Source organism: Salvelinus alpinus, chromosome 9 (assembly GCF_045679555.1).
Source record: "Salvelinus alpinus chromosome 9, SLU_Salpinus.1, whole genome shotgun sequence".
In the NCBI taxonomy this organism is placed as follows: Eukaryota; Metazoa; Chordata; class Actinopteri; order Salmoniformes; family Salmonidae; genus Salvelinus; species Salvelinus alpinus.
In genome coordinates this window covers 51,744,767-51,764,969 of record NC_092094.1, presented here as the reverse complement: position 1 = coordinate 51,764,969, position 20,203 = coordinate 51,744,767, and the positions used below count along the sequence as shown (strand labels likewise).

General features: G+C 42.7%; 1 protein-coding gene across 1 annotated transcript in view; it reads right to left on the bottom strand.

Moving 5' to 3' along the window:
* LOC139530320 (protein inscuteable homolog) overlaps window positions 1-20,203 on the bottom strand; it is a 95,973-nt gene that overhangs the window by 13,741 nt on the left and 62,029 nt on the right. Inside the window, exons 3-7 of the mRNA XM_071326616.1 lie at window positions 15,040-15,388; window positions 14,010-14,062; window positions 13,766-13,889; window positions 12,748-12,861; window positions 8,155-8,280 (exon numbers count right to left, since the gene is read on the bottom strand). Of these exons, the coding sequence (XP_071182717.1) occupies window positions 8,155-8,280; window positions 12,748-12,861; window positions 13,766-13,889; window positions 14,010-14,062; window positions 15,040-15,388 (766 nt within the window). The remainder of the gene's footprint in view (window positions 1-8,154; window positions 8,281-12,747; window positions 12,862-13,765; window positions 13,890-14,009; window positions 14,063-15,039; window positions 15,389-20,203) is intronic.

Here is a 20,203-nt window from a genome sequence, read left to right as displayed (position 1 = left end):
CAAATACTACTTAAGTATCAAATTACATGTAATTGCTAAAATATACTTAAGTATCAAAAGTACAAGTATAAATCATTTCAAATTCCTTATATTACGCAAACCAGGCGGCACCATTGTTTTTGTTTATAGTTTTTTCTACGCATAGCCAGAGGCACACTCCAACACTCAGACATAATTTACAAATGAAGCATGTGTGTTTAATGAGTCCGCCAGATGGCAGTAGGGATGACCAGGGATGTTCTCTTGATAAGCGCGTGAATTGCACCATTTTCCGCTCCTGCTAAGCATTCAACATTTCTGGGAGTCAAGGAAAATGTATGGAGTAAAAAGTACAGTATATCATTTTCTTTAGGAATTTAGTGAAGTAAAAGTTAATGTTGTCAAAAATATAAATTGTAAAGTACAGATACCCCAAAAGTATTTTTACTTAAGTACTTGACTACACTGCATCAAACTTTATCTGAGGGAATTCAGTACATAACACATTCCACACACACACATTAGCCTAGCCCCATACCCACATATTGTATTTGCCATGGTCAACTCTTCTATCATTTTTAAGCCCTACATACAATGCATTCGGAAAGTATTCAGACCCTTTGACGTTTTCCACATTTTGTTACGTTACAGCCTTATTCTAAAATGTATTTAAAAAATGTACACACAATACTCCATAATGACAAAGGTTTTTAGAAATGTTTGCAAATTTATAAAAAACAGATATACCTTATTTACATAAGTATTCAGACCCTTTGCTATGAGACTCAAAATTCAGCTCAGGTGCATCCTGTTTCCATAGATCATCCTTGAAATGTTTCTACAACTTGATTGGAGTCCACCTGTGGTATATTCAATTGATTGGACATGATTTGGAAACACACCTGTCTATATTTATTTGACCTTTATTTAACTAGGCAAGTCAGTTAAGAACAAATTCTTATTTTCAATGACGGCCTAGGAACAGTGGGTTAACTGCCTTGTTCAGGGGCAGAACGACAGATTTTTACCTTGTCAGCTCGGGAATTTGACCTTTAGCCTTCAGGTTACTAGTCCAACGCTCTAACCACTAGGCTACCTGCCACCCCTATAAAAGGTCCCACAGTTGACAGAGCATGTCAGAGCAAAATCCAAGCCATGAGGTTTGAAGGAATTGTCCATAGAGCTCAGAGACAGGATTGTGTCGAGGCCCAGATCTGGGGAAGGGTACCAAAAAATGTCTGCAGCATTGAAGGTCTCCAAGAACACAGTGGCCGTCATCATTCTTATATGGTAGAAGTTTGGAACCACCAAGACCCTTCCTAGAGCTGGCCGCCCAGCCAAAATGAGCAATCGGGAGAGAAGGGTGTTGGTCAGGGAGGTGACCACGAACCCGATGGTCATTCTGGCAGAGCTCCAAGGTACCTCTGTGGAGATGGGAGAACCTTCCAGAAGGACAACAATCTCTGCAGCACTCCACCAATCAGGTCTTTATGGTAGATTGGCCAGACTGAAGCCACTCCTCAGTAAAAGGCACATGACAGCCTGCTTGGAGTTTGCCAAAAGGCACCTAAAGGACTCTCCGACAATGAGAAACAAGATTATCTGGTCTGATGAAACCAAGATTGAACTCTTTGGCTTGAATGCAAAGCGTCACGTCTGGATTAAACCTGGCACCATCCCTACGGTGAAGCATGGTGGTGGCAGCTTCATGCTGTGGGGATGTTTTTCAGCGTTAAGGACTGGTAGACTAGTCATAATCTAGGAAAAGATGAACGAAGCAAAGTACAGAGAGAAACCTGCTCCAGAGCACTCAGGACCTCAGACTGGGGCGAAGGTTCATCTTCCAACAGGACAATAACCCTAAGCACACAGCCAAGAGAATGCACGAGAAGTTTCGAGACAAGTCTCTGAATGTCCTTGAGTGTGTCAGCCAGAGCCCGGGCTTGAACCAGATCGAACACCTCTGGAGAGACTGAAAAATAGCTGTGCATTCAGCTCCCCATGCAACCTGACAGAGCTTGAGAGGATTTGCAGAGAAGAAATGGCAAATTTCCCAAATACAGGTGTGCCAAGCTTATAGCATCGTATCCAAGAAGACTCAAGGCTGTAATCACTGCCAAAGGTTCTTCAAGGAAGTGCTAATTAAAGGGTCTGAATACTTATGTAAATGTGATAGTTAAGTGTTTTGTTTTATATACATTTGCAAAAATGTCTAAAAAACAGTTTTTCTTTGCAATTATGAGGTATTGTGTGTAGATTGATGAGGAAAAAACTATATAATTGTTTTTAGAATAAGGCTGTAACGTAACAAAATTTGGAAAAAGTCAAGGGGTCTGAATACTTTCTGAATGCACTGTACATGCATTTGGCCTTGTTTCGACGACGGAGGTCATTAGAATAATATCCAGCATGCTTTGAAAGTATTAATGTTTACATTTTGGTCATTTAGCTGATACTCTTATCACAACATAGTGCCATCAGACTTCTGATACCAATGTAGAGTGAAAAGGAAAATTGCAATAAAAAGAAATGGTATAGAAAAGTATTTTGAACATACAAATTACAGGTCTCAAAAAGTTTCAAAAGTATCTTGTCACAACATACATTGGATTCTAGTTCATTCCGGTGAAATACAAATGACAAAATACTCAAAAGTAATTCACATACATATTTCAAATACAGGTAACAGAAATACTGCCCATCTCTGGCCATGTACAGAGCCACATATGATGTAACAAGCTCCGAGCATCTCATTGATTTGACAGGCGCCTTTGATTAATCAAAGAATCCCTTTATAGTAGTTATATTTGTAGGCGGTCCAGACAGATAGTTAAGTGTCGGGGTCAACCCGGGTGAGACTTAGTAGCTCTGCCTATAAAGCCATCACAATTAAACGACACCACTCCAAGCTGACTCCGGTTGTCAGTCGAACAGTGTTTCCCCCGACACATTGGTGCGGCTGAAATCCGGGTTAAGTGAGCAGTGTGATAAGAAGTAGGCGGCCAGGCAGGTCATGTTTCGGACGAGGCGTGACTCGCCCTTCTCCTCTTCCTGAGCCAAGGAACCTAATTCGGGGAGAAAAGGGGGGAAACAAAAATAAGCTGGTGGCCATACCACCCTGAACACGCCTGTTCAGAGTCGGGCATGGTTAGTACTGGGACACAGTGGTGTAAAAATACGTTCAAGTACTACGTACGTTTTTTTGTTGTTGGTATCTGTACTTTTACTTTACTATTTATATTTTTTGCCAACTTTTACTTCACTACATTCCTGACACCTGAAAATACTTGTTACATTTTGAATGCTTAGCAGGACAGAAAAATTGTCCAATTCACACCCTTACTGCCTACTGCCTCTGATCTGGCGGACTCACTAAATACAAATGCTTCATTTGTAAATGGTGTCAAAGTGTTGGAGTGTGCCCGCGGCTATCTGTAATAAAAATAAATAAAAAACGGTGCCGTCTAGTTTGCAATTTGAAAGGATTTATAAGGATTTATACAATTTGAAAGGATTTATACTTTTACTTTTGATACTTTAGTATATTTAATCAATTACATTTACTTTTGATACTTAAGTATATTTAAAACCAAATACTTCTAGACTTTTACTCAAGTAGTATTTTACTGGATGACTTTCACTTTTACTTGAGTCATTTTCTATAAAGGTATCTTTACTTTTACTCAAGTATGTACATTTGTTACTTTTTCCACCACTGCTGGAAGGGAGAACGCCTGGGAATACCAGGTGCCGTAAATTCCTCCCCAAAATATCTGGATGTCTTTGCCCTGCTTTTATCTTAATTCTGATTGGACATTGTTTAAGATGACCGAGGGTTGTGGGTGGGTGGGTATGTGTATGTATGCGTGTGTGTTGTGTGGTGTGGTGGGGGTAGGCAAACTTGGGTGTGTGTGTGAGAGAGTGCGCGTCAACCCAAGGAAGTTGAGTCGAATGAGGAGTGTCTGTCTATGCAGTGAACTTTTTCATCCAGGTTAGGAAATAAAATCTTTATCCACATGGTGGCAATGTTGTACAGACAAAACTCTGGTACGCTTCCCACTGCTACACTAAACTTTTTTGACCTTGCGTCTGAGCAGTGGTGCCAGTGACCTAGGATATATTAGTGCCCAAATATACTGTGGAAGAAAAAAAATATTTGTATTAATATTAGCACAAGATATTACCTTAAAACAAATAACCTGTATAACTCTGCCTTTTGAAGAATTTGAAGGTCTAGTCTGTAAGAGTAGCGAGCATATTACAATACAGAGCACGCAAACAGAAAAACATGAAATAATTGGCACTTTTTGCTTTTGTGTCTCAGTTTGAGTAGAATTGTTTGAGTGAGCTCATACGAATTATCCATCATAGATTCACCTGTCAGAGTCATTTCCTGAAGACCATCACTATGAGCTTCATGATAGGACAACTCCATATTTCTGGCTCCTAATCCGTCACCAGTGTGCCAACACAGCCCATTGACGCAGAACAATCCACCTCTTAACTCCCGTCTTTCTCAGCAATATTCTGCACTGAGATTAACTTCTCATTCATATTTTGCCCTCGGTCTACTCAGGGTCTCTTCCTAAAATTGTTTCTCGTCGTATGGAAGAAGACACTCACATGGCTTGATTTATGACAGTTTTGTAGCCTAATAACAAATGTCTACTACCTACTTTTTGAAAGGGGCATATATAATAACTTTGTACAGAAGTTAAGCTGCCCAAATACTATGTACTTTTTGTCAGTGTGAATTTTGTCTCCTAGTGCAGTAGACACTCAACCAAGCTCCACGACCATGGAGGTTAAACTTCATCGTGATCATTTGTGATATTTTAGGGCTCTATTCAATCTGTTTCGCTGAAACATTGCAGATTGCGCAACAGAAATGATAAGGTAATTTCCGATTGAGGCGACATATGCAGTGTTTACCGTGAATGCAGTCTCCGCGAACGCGGAAACATTGCCTTTACATTTCAATCAAGCTGTAACGCTGAACTTCCACGATACGTATTGAATAGAGCTCTTACTGTTTTAACCACATGCCCCAACAGACGTAAACAAACAGTTTCCAACCAATGAGATAATAAGTGGGAATCAGTCCCTTTCCTCCATCACCAGGCAACTGCGACAGGTGTGGTTGTCGCGGCTGAGCGATGGCTTGCGTTCGGTTCGTAGCATCAACTTCAGCAACAGTTCCCCCCCGGAGGCATTGGATCTAATCTGGGGCCCATTGTCGTTCTTGTTCTGTCTGGCGTTTCTACACCCGACTGCCTCCGTTCTCCAAGCTGCTCTTTGAGCAAACACAGACGCCGGTGTGGCATCATTAATCAGTGAATGGGATTGTATTTGTCTTTCATGGCTGCCACTGGGTTGAGATACTTTGTGTTTTTTGTTTATTCTCCAAAGAAGGGGGAAAAAACACAGAAAATACTGTTTATATAGGTCGAAAAGCGTTACGCACTCAAACACACCACACGCACACATTTATCCGTCAACTGTGTCTAGGTTCAGTGGTCTCTTACCAACCTCAAATTCTTGCTTGCAGAGCAAATTGAAACGCAACGTTACATAAATCAACCTGCAAAGAGCCCATGGTGAGCAGTGAAATAAACGCTCCTTTGTACGATCTCTGTGAGCTCCTGATCAGCGAGCATCGCTCACGTGGCCAAGTCTCCCGCTACTCTCATTGTTAGCATGTTTTCACCTGTGAAAATAAACTTGCGCCCCCGTGAAAACATGCCATGCGTGTGTGAGGCCTACAGTCCCAGTGTGTATTAGTGGAGCATTATACCTGCCCACAGGGAGACTAAACATCTCCCACCGAAGCTCTCACTCCAGCAGACCACTGGAAAGAAGTCTGTGTCTGTCTGTCTCTCAGCCTGTATGTCTGGTCTGACTGTCTGGTCTGCCTGTCTGCCTATCCTCTGCTGCTTATTAGTACAAACGTTTTAGTGTATGGATGTACAGTACCAGTCAAAAGTTTGGACACACCTCATTCAAGGGTTTTTCTTTATTTTTACTATTTTCTACATTGTAGGATAATACTGAAGACATCAAAACTAGGAGATAACACATATGGAATCATGTAGTAATCAAAAAAAGTGTTAAACAAATCAAAATATACTTTATATTTTAGATTCTTCAAAGTAAGCCACCCTTTGCCTTGATGACAGCTTTGCACACTCTTTGCATTCTCTCAACCAGCTTCACCTGGAATGCTTTTCCAACAGTCTTGAAGGAGTTCCCACAAATTCTGAGCACTTGTTGGCTGCTTTTCTTTGACTCTGCGGTCCAACTCATCCCAAACCATCTCAATTGGGTTAAGGTTGGGTGATTGTGGAGGCCAGGTCATCGGATGCAGCACTCCATCACTCTCCTTCTTGGTCAAATAGCCCAGCATGGAGGTATGCTGGAGGTATGCTGGGTCATTGTCCTGTTGAAAAACAAATGATAGTCCCACTAAGCACCAACCAGAGGGGATGGCGTATCGCTGCAGAATTCTGTGGTAGCCATGCTGGTTAAGTGTGCCTTGAATTCTAAATAAATCACAGACAGTGTCACCAGCAAAGCAACCCACAACATCACACCTCCTCCTCCATGCTTCACGTGGGAACTACACATGCAGAGATCATCCATTCACCTACTCTGCGTCTCACAAATACACAGCAGTTGGAACCAAAAATCTCAAATTTGGACTCATCAGACCAAAGAACAGATTTCCACCGGTCCAAGAGACTTGCTTGGGCCAAGGCCTGATTCACGCAGTCTCCTCTATACAGTTGATATTGGGATGTGTTTGTTACTTGAACTCTGTGAAGCAGGGCTGCTCTGCGAAGCAGGCTGATAACTCTAATGAACTTATCCTCTGCAGCAGAGGTAACTCTGGGTCTTCCTTTCCTGTGGCGGTCCTCATGAGAGCCAGTTTCATCATAGCATTTGATGGTTTTTGCAACTGCACTTGAAGAAACTTTCAAAGTACTTGAAATGTCATAAAAGTAATGATGGACTGTCGTTTTCACTTATTTAAGCTGTTCTTGCCATAATATGGACTTGGTCTTTTACGAAATAGGGCTATCTTCTGTATACCACCCCTACCTTGTCACAACAGAACTGTTTGACTCAAACGCGTTAAGAAGGAAATAAATTCCACAAATGTACTTTTAACAGGGTACACCTGTTAATTGAAATTCATTCCAGGTGACTACCTCATGAAGGTGGTTGAGAGAATGCCAAGAGTCTGCAAAGCTGTCATCAAGGCAAAGGGTGGCTACTTTGAAGAATCTCAAATATAAAATATATTTTGGTTTGTTTAACGCTTTTTAGGTTACTACATGATTCCATATGTATTATTTCACAGTGTTGATATCTTCACTCTTATTCTACAATGTAGAAAAAAGTAAAAATAAAGAAAAACCCTGTAATGAGTGTGTGTGTCCAAAATATACATTTTTTATTTTTTTTAAAATATTTATTTATTTTGTTACTTTTACCCCTTTTTCTCCCCAATTTTGTAGTTACAGTCTTGTCTCATCGCTGCAACTCCCGTACGGACTCGGGAGAGGTGAAGGTCGAGAGCCACGCGTCCTCCGAAACACAACCCAACCAAGCCGCACTGCTTCTTGACACAATGCCCACTTAACCCAGAAGCCAGCCGCACCAATGTGTGGGAGGAAACACTGTGCACATGGCAACCGTGTCAGCGTGCACTGCACCCGGCCCGCCACAGGATTCGCTAGTGTGCAAAGGGCCAAGGATATCCCTGCCGGCCAAACCCTCCCCTAACCCAGGTGACGCTGGGCCAATTGTGTGCCGCCCCATGGGTCTCCCGGGCGCGGCCGGCTGCGACAGAGCCTGGACTCGAACCCAGAAACTCTAGTGGCACTGCTAGCATTGCCTTAGACCACTGTGCCCCTCGGGAGGCCTAGGTGTGTCCAAACTTATGACTGGTACTGTATGTGTGTCAGTTTGTATCTGCATCCATATGTTTCTGTGTAAATCCTTTTGTTTGTGTATCAGACACCAGTAGTGGTGTCCAACCACACATCCACCCAGCACCTGCGCAGCTTTCTGGAGTGCATGCAGGACATATTCCACTGCCCACATCGGTGAGTACCAACCTCTGAATGTGTGTGTGCGCTAGTGTCTACATGTTTAAACGCTGCACTACAGTACCTTCTCTAGCTGGTTGATGCCCTCCTCCACGCAACATATGGAGGCCACCGTCCTCAGGGCATGTGCGTAGAGGTCGCTGAAGCAGTCCTGCCGGCAGATCTTAAACAGGGCCATCACAGCGCCCTCCTGTGTACAGACAAAAACAACACCATTAGCATCATTAGCATCGCAAACAATGCTCAGTGCTAAACAAGCTAACGTGGGCTTATGTCAAATTGATAGTCCCTCAAGCCAAACAGACAAACTAAGAAACAGAACACATTGTGCTAGGTCAAACCTTCCAATAGGCTAGCCAACAGTATAAAACAAGATGGCTAGTCCATTGGACACTTTTGGCTAACAATGGATTACCCAACAAGGCTGAGTATTCAAGCCGACAGTTATCAGTGGGCTTGCCAACCTGACAAGCTATCCAAATGACTATTTAATCATTATTCTCTTGTGAAGTTTTGAGCACAAGGGTTTGATATGTTCAAGGGTCTGAGCACAAGGTTTTGATATGCTTCCTATAATGGTTGTTTATGTCTTTTGCATTGCAGATTAGGGTAAGCAAACGTAAGCAGTCCGTCATTTCCACGTTCTGCCATTTCCTCTCACAAAAACACTTGCTGGCAGAATTCTATTCACCATGGAGATTGATAGAATTACCTGCAAGACAAGGTCCTGTAACTACCCCCATTATCCTAATAAGGCCCATTATAGGAGGTGGTGGTATGTCTCATGCACAGATAGAGCCACACAGCCAAGCCTGGAGTGGCTAATCATCCTGCCCCTACACCCTAAACACTCTTACCTTCTCTGCCCACGCAATACATTCCCTAGAAAACCAAAGCACCAAACATTTTAGCCAATCCCCGAGCAGCATTCTTCATTCAATCTTCTAAAGAGCGAAACTCCTAAACAAGTTATTATTTTCAATCTAATGGAGGAGTCCTGTAATCGTTTCATCACTTTCCTGTGACGCAGTTGTTGATGTTAGCCCTCACAGGTTTAATCAATTTTTTAAATTTAATTGTACCTTTTATTTGACCAGGAAGTCCCATGTGATAAATATTAAATGTTTTGAGGAGAGGAAAGAGGTATACCCATTGCTTTATATGTGTATATTTAAATATTTTTCATATCACATTATACAACTCAATGGCGTTTTGACGTGTGTTTGTGAGAGTGGATTCAGAAATAAAAGGCATTGCAGGTGACTTACCACACATGCAAGTGTATGAAGTATAGCACGAGACTAACTCATGAAACAGCTGATCTACATTTATGATGTAAAGGCTGCATGGCCGTCGCATTTGATGGAGTTCAAAAAGACTGAACTCCATCTAAATCAACCAAGTAAATGGTGCCTCTCCAACACAAGGTTTGAATGAATCCATGATTCATCCAGGATTTATCCATAAAACTGTCTTTGACATGTTAACATATGGTTTGTCTCTGGGAAGCCTAATTATTCATTTTAGCGAATGGAGACGAAAAGAGAGAGAGACAAAGAGAGTCAGAAAGCGAGAGAGAGAACACAGCCTCTGTCCTTACATGGTGTAATCTTAGTAATGGATCTGAAAACTTCCCATGTTAAATGTTTCTGAACTCCGTGGGAACTCCCGCATGGTTTGAACAGGACTCACGTGACGATTGCGTGCTACAATTATAACTAGATTATGCTTTCACACCCCAGCTTTTTCTTTGTTTCAAACGGCTGCAGGAGAGACCAGATGTAGATTTGTGAATCTGCAGACATGGCCGACGTTTAGATCCATATACTGTACATAACCACAGAAGGTAAACAGCAAGACAGTGAACTCCCATTAAATCATGACGTGGTCTTACTTCTTCTTCCTGTAGCCCTCCAATATACAATACCAGTCAAAAGTGTGGACACACCTATTCATTCAAGGGTTTTTCTTTATTTTTAAAATGTTCTACATCGTAGAATAATAGTGAAGACGTCAAGACCATGAAATAGCATATGGAATCATTTATATTTGAGATTTTTCAAAGTAGCCATCCTTTGCCTTGATGACAGCTTTGCACACGCTTGGCATTCTCTCAACCAGCTTCACCTGGATTAATTTTCCAACAGTCTTGAAGGAGTTCCCACATATGCTGAGCACTTGTTGGCTGCTTTTCCTTCACTCTGCGGTCCAACTCATCCCAAACCATCTCACTCCATCACTCTCCTTCTTGATCAAATAGCCCTTACACAGCCTAGAGTTGTGTTGGGTCATAGTCCTGTTGAAAAACAAATGACAGTCTCACTAAGCCCAAACCAAATGGGATGGTGTATCGCTGTAGAATGTTGTGGTAGCCATGCTGGTTAAGTGTGCCTTGAATTCTAAATAAATCACAGACAGTGTCACCAGCAAAGCACCCCCCCACCATCACACCTCCTCCTCCATGCTTCACGGTGGGAACTACACATGTGGAGATCATCTGTTCACCTACACTGCGTCTCACAAAGACACAGCAATTCGACCATGAAGGCCTGATTCACGCAGTCTCCTCTGAACAGTTGATGTTGAGATATGTCTGTTACTTGGCTGGTAACTAATGAACTTATCCTCTGCAACAGAGGTAAATCTGGGTCTTCCTTTCCTGTGGCGGTCCTCATGAGAGACAGTTTCATCATAGCGCTTGATGGTTTTTGCGACTGCACTTGAAGAAACTTTCAAAGTTCTTGAAATGTTCAGGATTGACTGACCTTAATGTCTTAAAGTAATGATGGACTGTCATTTCTCTTTTCTTATTTAAGCTGTATTTTACCAAATAGGGCTATCTTCTGTATACCACCCCTACCTTGTCACAACACAACTGATTGGATCAAACGCATTAAGAAGGAAAGAAATTCCACAAATTAACTTTTAACAAGTCACACCTGTTAATTGAAATGAATTCCAGGTGACTACCTCATGAAGTTGGTTGAGAGAATGCCAAGAGTGTGCAAAGCTGTCATCAAGGCAAAGAGTATCTACTTTGAAGAAACGCAAATATAAAATAAATGTTGATTTGTTTAACACTTTTCTTGGTTACTACATGACTCCATCTGTGTTATTTCATAGGCTTGATGTCTTCACTATTATTCTAAAATGTAGAAAATAGTAAAAAATTAAGAACAACCCTGGAATGAGTAGATGTGTCCAAACTTTTGACCGGTACTGTATATGCACCAAAACGCAGCTCTGTCTATTCTCCTCATACTAAATCAAATGTCTTTCTTTCATGGCTCAATTCATATTTAGGCTAAGGACCATACTCATGCGTGAGTCTGGCAAGGAAGCAGGGTGTGCATTGACATGAGTGAACACTGCCTGTATATACTGTGCATAATGAGCAGACCTAGAATACATAATGGTTGGTGGGGGGATTTAAACACCGGTGATTGAAACACCAACAGACAATTAATTATACAGTAACATACTCCAGGCTAAAAACAGACTCTCCAACAAACAGGCTAGGCTTCGCACACACCCTCATCTCATGGAGTCAAGTTAGCTCACTGGACACCTGATTGGGTTCCAGTACATTCATCGGACCTGCTGCATCGAGCGTCTCATCTTGCCACTGCCAGACTTTATCGCAGTCCGTTATGCAGCATATCGTAGACTAAAAGCACATCTATCAACAGTTCCAGGAAAGTAGGGGGACGGAGGGGGGTGGAAATAGATGGCAAATGGCAGATATTCAACAGCAAAAAGAAGGGGGATGTCAGCGCTACCAAAGCACAAAGATGACAGAGGAGCTTGACTATACACCCGAGAGACAAAGGCTTTAGAAAGAAAGCAGAGTAATACATTCAGATGCCAACAGATGTTTAGTGCTCTGTACTCATTAGCCCCATTGGCAGCCATGATTTCTTAACCAGCCCTCTGAGGGTTCTCAGAATGGAGAGAGAGATGCTGTATGGGGAAAGGTAGAGCGGATTGATAGGTAAAACAGAGGCAGGGAGGCTGTGTGATCAATGCCCAGTCCTAATGGTAACTGACACTATTGATCTCATCTGGCAACAAGGGAGGTGTGTGTGTATGAGTGTGTGTGTGGGGGGGGGGGGCTCAGTCTCCCACCCGGAAAATTCTTATCAAGAGCATCCTGGAAGCGTCTGGTTGGCTAATGGCCACATGGACATAGTGTCTGGCCTGTCCCCTCTTATCTCCTGGAGCAAATTACTCTTTAGCTATAGAGCTTATTATGGTGGGTGGGTGCCCAATCCCTAGCCCCTTTACGATCGGCAAGGAAGAGTGAACAGGGACATAGGGATCTGTTTGGGATTGGGCCAGGGGTTCATGTGGAAGGATGGGGAAGTTGATGGCAGAGAGAGGTGGGACTGTGTTAACATGGGGATGTAGCAGGGCCATGTTCATTTGGCACCAAACAGAAGAAAATAGACTGAGACAGGGAGGGACTACTTGCACTTGTCCAATAAGAAACGCTCTATTTCTGTTGCATAATGTTTTGTGGGGGTGGGGAAATCTGTTGCGTGTCCTAATAAAAATGACCCAGACCATCATCCCCTCACATAATGGTCCTCCTGTGTGTATGCAGACACAAGGGTGGGCCTGTCTGAAGGGGTGGGCCTGTCTGAGGGGTGTGTCTCACCTTGGCGATGATTCTGCAGAGCTGCGGGCCGTCCTGAGTGAGGGAAAGCAGGTTGCTGATGGCACTGCCGATGGTGTACACACTGTCTGACGACTCAATCTGCTTGATCAGGATCTGGAGAGGACCCCGGGACACACACACACACACACACACACACACACACACACACACACACACACACACACACACACACACACACACACACACACACACACACACACACACACACACACACACACACACACACACACACACACACGAAGGTCATTGAGATTGACATCTCTTTGCAGCAAGGGAAGCAGCAAGGGAAATTGCAATGAAAGGAGGAAGTTTTAGGAAATCAATATTAGCACTAATTAATGACTGTATTGTGGTATAGCACTGTGGTTAAGTTTATATGCTATATTATATACAACAAACTCAGCGTCATTTCATTATCTGAATACAGGTTTCATTTTCTATTGAACTCAGTATGCAACTCCTTATTACCAGTTCATACTCCACACTATTGTGATCATTCAAATAGAGACAAAAATCTAAACCAGCGATGCAGGAATGATGTAATCCCATATTATAGTGGCGGCTATATTATAGACTTTAAATGTTTACCTTTGTATTCACCCTTCCTGAACTGTTCTGGTTTGTTTTTTAGTCTCTATAACAATACATCAGGGAGACTAACGGGCTAGCCAGGAATGGGTCTGGTTGTGGAGTGTGTGTGAGTGGCTATCTATCAACCACATCAAGAATGAGTAAGGCATGAACACGTCATTGTCCGTTTCTGTCCGTCAACGGTACAACTCAAGTCAACTATTCTCTGACGATTTTGCCCATCAAAAGTTGGCAGTTTATGCGTTTTTTTGTCGGACAGTCATCATCCGTTGTCATTCATCAGGCAACGGGTGACTTCTATTGAGAAAGCATTGGCTCCATTCGAAATTCTAGGAATCTAAATCCCAGTGTGCCAATGGCCTAAGTAGGTCAAAAGAGAATTCTGGGTGTAGTCAAAGCCTCATACCTGGATCTCATTGGCCAGGGCCATGTCAATCATGTGGCTGAATGAATCGCTGACATCAGTGAGGATCTCGTGAATGGCCTCCCTCATGGACTTCAGGAAGAATTCATCCTCGGTATGAAGGCATCTGTAGAAGAGAGGTCAATGGTTTGGATAAACCTTGAACATAAACACTTAGTGAGCTACTGTATTCAAATGTGTATGACAATATTCAGAGGTCATTAAGAGTTTTGTATGAATGTTTTACCTCTCTGTTATGGTGGTCAGCTCCATGCACTTCTCAAGCAAAGACTTCTCATACTGCACTCAAAAAGGAGAGACACATTTCAAGTTACAATAAGACAAACACACATTAGACACAGACAGTAGAACACCCACACGCACACACAGACAGTACACACACACGCACACACAGACAGTAAAACACCCACACACAGACAGTAAAACACCCACACGCAGACAGTAAAACACCCACATGCACACAGACAAACACACACAGACAGTAGAAAACCCACACGCACACACAGACAGTACATACATACACACACAAAACAGAAACGAATGTAATTCTCCAGTCAAGGCGGATGATCAGCTATTTGTAACAGAAGCAGAACCTTCACATCATCATTTTAAAATGGATGGAGTGTACTCCGTATCATACGGTGCAAGTGTGATTCCACTCGACGGGAAACCTGCATGAACTGCTTTAGGGAAAGGGCCATCAGTGGCGGCTAATTCGTGTCTTCAGCAGCCCGTCCAAGATGGAACCAGACGGGTGGCTCCCAGAGACTCATTTTAAAATCATTTTTGTCTGAATTTTGCTCTGGGCATGAATAGCGTATGGGACCTATAATAGGGACTATTTACATGTGGCAAATGTACAAGAGAGTATTCCCGGAAGTCTTTATTCATTTGTCCCTCTAGTGTTACTGACTAAGAGCCAAACAAATGCAAATACAGTAGAATCACACAGACAGAAGATCACTGGAAGTGCGTAGTTATAATTCCTTTGGTGTTAAACAAGTGAGTGTAGGAAGTAGCTAAACCCCTTTAAAAAAAAAAGCCGGTTCTCATCCCCCCTAGAAGAAGGCCACCCACTGGGCACACACTGGTTGAATCAATGTTGTTTCCACGTCATTTCAATTCAATTCAATTGAACCAACGTGGAATAGACAATGGGCAGTGCCACAACACTAAACCTTCTCCCTAGAGTTTTAGACCGCCCCTCCATCCTCCACTTGCTCAACCAGCCCAGTCCACCCTTCCTCCATCCTCACCTTCTGCATCTCTGCGGGGGTGTTGCGAGCGGCGCTATACTCATGCACCAGCGAGCGCACGTGGCAGTTTGCCCGGACGGCGGTGCTGTGGACCCGCTGCCAGCGGCCCTTCTCCAGCCGCTGGAACATCTTGCCCAGCTCGGTGCTGACCACCAGCGCCCGCCGCAGCAGCGTCTGCAGGTTGTCGCGGGCCACGTGGTCCCCCGTGGCCACGATGAGTTCGCCCTGGGCGTCCTCCTCCACGCCGATGGGCTTGGCCTGCAGCACGCACATGCACTCCACCTCCGTCATGTGACGCAGGTCCTCCATCCAGCGCTGCACCGAGTCCACCTGGAGCGAGTGCATCCTGCTGCACACACAAACACACACAGGTAATGTGAGTATAGAGCAGTGGTCACCAACCTGGGTCAAGATCACTTTCTGAGTCAAGATCACTTTCTGAGTCAAAATGCAAGTCGAGATCTGCCTCTTTGATTTTTTTTGTAAATGACTTTAAAAAAATGTAAGCCTATGCAACATTAACCAATTAAAAACTGTTCTGTGTCAATGAGGTTTGGGCAGATGGCTATAGGCCCAATACGTTATCACTGCATATTGACTATGCTTGAATTGCCCTGCCAATGTTGTTCTTCTCAGACCATTTAAAAATTATATAAAAAAATGTAGGTATATGATCACACTGGTAATAGATCATTTGTTATATTTCTTGTGTAGCACAGCTAAGTGAGCATAATAATTGGCTTTTTTTTTTATGGACTGATGGCCTGCATCTGATGGTCAGTCAGGGGAGGAGCAGCGGTGAGGCTGCCTCCGCCCTCCTTCGCTCCACTGAGAAAAGGGGACACGGTCTTCCAGCTGAGTGCGAAATTTAAGTTGCTCTGCCTCATGCACCAATTCATGTTGTTACTCCAATGACCAGAGAAAGTGAAATATTCCTCGCTATTAAAAAAGCCACAAGCCACGAATAATAACAACGCAAGCTTATCGGAACACTTTGCTCTAATCATTCATTGCAGCTGCAGTGCTGGTTGTAGCGTGTGAAAGTAGGGAGAACGCACATTTTATGGTTTATAAAGATGTTGAACAAAGTGTTGAAAGTGCTGAGTAAGAACTTGAAGTTACACATAAAAACAGCAGCTCTTTGCTGTTTTCGTTGTGTCTCTCTCTAGTCATAGTTTTACATGTTTGGAAATCTCACCGTATCAACTTTGCTGTGCGTTCGAGGGTTCTTTTTACAGTCTATGGCTCGAGGAAAATGTGCAGACACAGTGATCTGAGCTATCTGATTGGCCAGCGGTAGGCCTTTAGGTGCATTTGATTTGCTCCCTGAGCCTGCCGGGTAGGTGGAGTTCCACCTCCAGACACATGAAGTGGTTTGAAATGGGAACATTTTGTTTTCCCGGCGCTAGGGCTGCTGAATCAAGTGCACCTACCTCCAACAGCGCTAAACAAATACAAAAAAATAGGCTTTATTGGGTTTTTACAAAAATGTTTGGTGATCGACTAGGAATGCCTTGGTTGGTGACCAGTGGTTTAGAGCATGCACATCTACTTTGGGTAGTCATGACAGAGATAGTATCACATATTTGTAACTTGTCCCAATATTGCTACTCCAATGAAACAAGCATACTCGGATATCCTCACACAGGTACGGGCCGAGACGGTTCAAATCTAGGTGTGTTTTTGTTTTCGAAACTTTAGCCTAACCATAACCTTAACCACTCGCTAGCATGCCTAAACTTAACCTGGTGCGCTTGCATTTACTGTAAAAAAAAAAAAAAAAGTCTGTTACGAATCGGAATCAGACAATATTTATGTTTCTTGTGAGACCAAGTTGATTCTTCCATATCCATACAAAACATATAGTCTGATTGCTCCTGAAATGAGATCTCGTCAATGCTGCTCTAGCCTTTAGTTGATATCCCCAAGAGCAGCCAAGTTTTCAAATAAAATACCCAGGGATCTCAGAATCAATAGTGTGGGAGCGAGGTCAAATACCCACCAATAACCGGTGGTGTTAGGACTCGTTAGTCAAACCTATTATTTCACCTCGGTGGAGAGACTGCATTAATCACTGGGTCGAACAGACCAAACACTTCCCACTGGGCACACACTGGTTGAATCGATGAAATTACGTTGAACCAATGTGGAATAGACGTTGAATTGACGTCTGTGCCCAGTGGGTGCTTTCTCTTCAGGCTTATTGAACCTAATGAACGTGGGCTTACTGGAGGCTTCCAGAGGGGTTTCTCCGGATGAGTGAAATCAACCCAGCGTTAAGGAGGCTGAGAGGTTGATCGCTACTACACCCTCCTCTGCTTTGAGTAAACAAGGGGGTGGAGGTTCACCAATCTATATTCTACGCCACGCTTTCCCAAACTCGGTCCTCAGCTTGATGATGAGTTCATTGAATCAGCTGTCTAGTGCTGGGGCAAAAACCAAAACGTGCAGCCCCTGGGGTTCCCAGGACTGAGTTTAGGAAATGCTGTTCTACACTAAACTCTAGACTATCTGGCATTCGTGGTAAATACTGAGTCATCTGGATATTGCATCAGGATTAGGGTTGCAAAGGGAGGGTATATTACTGGAAACTTTCGAAGCTTACGTATATTTCAAGGATTTTATGTAGTCTATCACAACACATCTATAGTGGCCCTTTTGGGTAGTTCAGATTTTTACAAGTGTCTAATTATCTCTGACCCTCTGTGGCCTTATCACATGGTTAATATTTAGAACAATGTTTTACAGCTTTGTCATTACATTTTTTTAATGTTGAAATCATCTTATTGAATTATTTCATATATTCATATATGTGATGAGGCTCAAACAAAAGTCATTCGCAGCCAAGATTATAATAAATTGTTCCAAGTAGAGGTTTGCTGCACTAATTCCAAAAATAGTCACTGTAAAAATATATCCACAGGGACAACACGCAGGATATCAAAGATATATGCTTAGTATTTTGATTTATTTCGAGCCAGCACATAAACACCCAAGACCAAGTCGAAATGTTGGGTGTAATACAGTATATAATGCCATAGTTCACGTCAAACTCATTCCACGGAGGGCCGAGTGTCTGCGGGGTTTTCAGTCCACCCTTGTACTTGATTGATGAATTAAGGTCACAAATTAGTAAGGAATTCCCCTCACCTGGTTGTCTAGGTCTTAATTGAAAGGAAAAAACTCAAATCCACATACACTCAGCCCTCCGTGGAATGAGTTTGACACCCATGCCATAGTTGATTAGATGCTTTAATAATTTATACTTGAATAACGTTTTAAAAATGTATCCATATAGTATTTTATATCTGTGTCCATATTGTCCATGAGTTTCTAGTAGATAGACCATATGGTTCAAGAGAAAATAGCCTAGTTAATGAAACAAGTTAAGAGAGTGCCATAGATTTTCTTATAATTACCAAAATTACTGAAGATTCGGTAACTTTGGTAAACTACCGGAAGCTTTGCATCTTGTGTTGACAAAGAGCTCTAATAATACCCCAATCTCATTGGGTTATTGGGTGCTAAAAGGAAGCGTCATTATGTGCGAACTTTAAAAAAACAAAAATCCAATTTGAATAGTCAAAGCCTGCCTTTGAGACAAATTTAGAGCTGAATCACTGTAGGACCATGGTGATGATGGATGATGATGATGTATATCTATTGTCTGGTATCATGAATTTTATTGACCCATAGGAACAAACATTGCCTTTGTTCTGTCTTTCCGCACGTATCGAGTTTCAGCTTTTAACACAGAGCTGGGTAAACATTGTCGTGCCATTGAGAAGGCACGTTTCCAATCGAGAGTATTTTCAATATCAGTCACTATTGAGTGTGTCTGTTTACTAAAGAAAACCATCCATTTGTTTTATGAGGTCAGCAGTGGTGTGGTATCTGATTTCACCAAACTATTGTCTGAGGCAGACTGAAATGAGTCATCATCCAATGACACATAATTTAATATATCCCCTTTTGGAATATAGCTATTAGAATATCTACAGTTTGATTGAGTTAATGGTTAAAATAACTATACTCAAATATAAACAAGTGTCATGTTTTCAGTATCACTACAGAATGCCAAATACAAGTGTAGGCATTCTCCCTTTTACTAAATGTTTCTAAATGTTTCTCTCTTTTTCTCTCTCACACACACACACACACACACACACACACACACACACACACACACACACACACACACACACACACACAGTAAACCAAATCCTAACTCTACTCTTGCACTTCGGGAATCAACATTGTCCTCCGCCCTGTCACTCTTCTCCTCGGTGCGGTGACGTGGGGATGCATTATCGGAAGCTGTAGGCAGAGATTTCCGACATCATCCATAATGATGAGGTTCACCGGTTCAAATATCTATCCCACAAACCCACTCACTTTGGAGAGGAGATATGCTCTCATTTGCTTCCTAATGAAGAGGGGTGCTACTCTCAAAGTCAAAGGTCACACTCTCAAAAGGTATCATGTGATTGATTTCATCAGTTGGGAGCGACATGACGAAAATAGGCCTAGCTCTTGAGGAAAATAGGAGCAGCTCTAACTCTCTCAACTCAAGAGCTGGGCCATTTTTTTCCTCGGCTGCACCTTGTCTCTCGGACATACAAAAGTGAAAAATAACATGTTTCCTTTGAAGGCACAGATAGAGCTGCTGATGACGATAGTGTCCCTAGCCAATTAGCCCCGGAGAGCTGTGTGTGTGTGTCCACATTCTAATGGTTTGATGGTGCACCCACCTTCATGCTGCAGAGACACTGCAGCCCACCTGGACCCCCCTCTCGACAGAGTGGACGCTAATTAGTAATGTGTCACGGGTGACGGGGAGATTGGAAGGGTCAGGGGATTTAATTGCCTGCCATTTGTTTCACAAGCCCTGCAGAGATGCCCTAGCAACATTTTACCAGGTGAACATGACTCAATGGTGTATAAAAAAATAAAAAAACAGGAAAATGACCACGTTTGGATTTCTCCCGCAGTATCATGCCATGCTTACACCTTATGCTGGCAATGGTCATCTTAAAAGTTTACTGACAGAAATAGCTGTTTTCATTAAACACTATGAGGGACATTTTCTAACTGTAAAGGTCCTCTCGACATGACCATAACATTTGAAATAAATCACTGAATCTAAAATGGATTGGAATAGAAA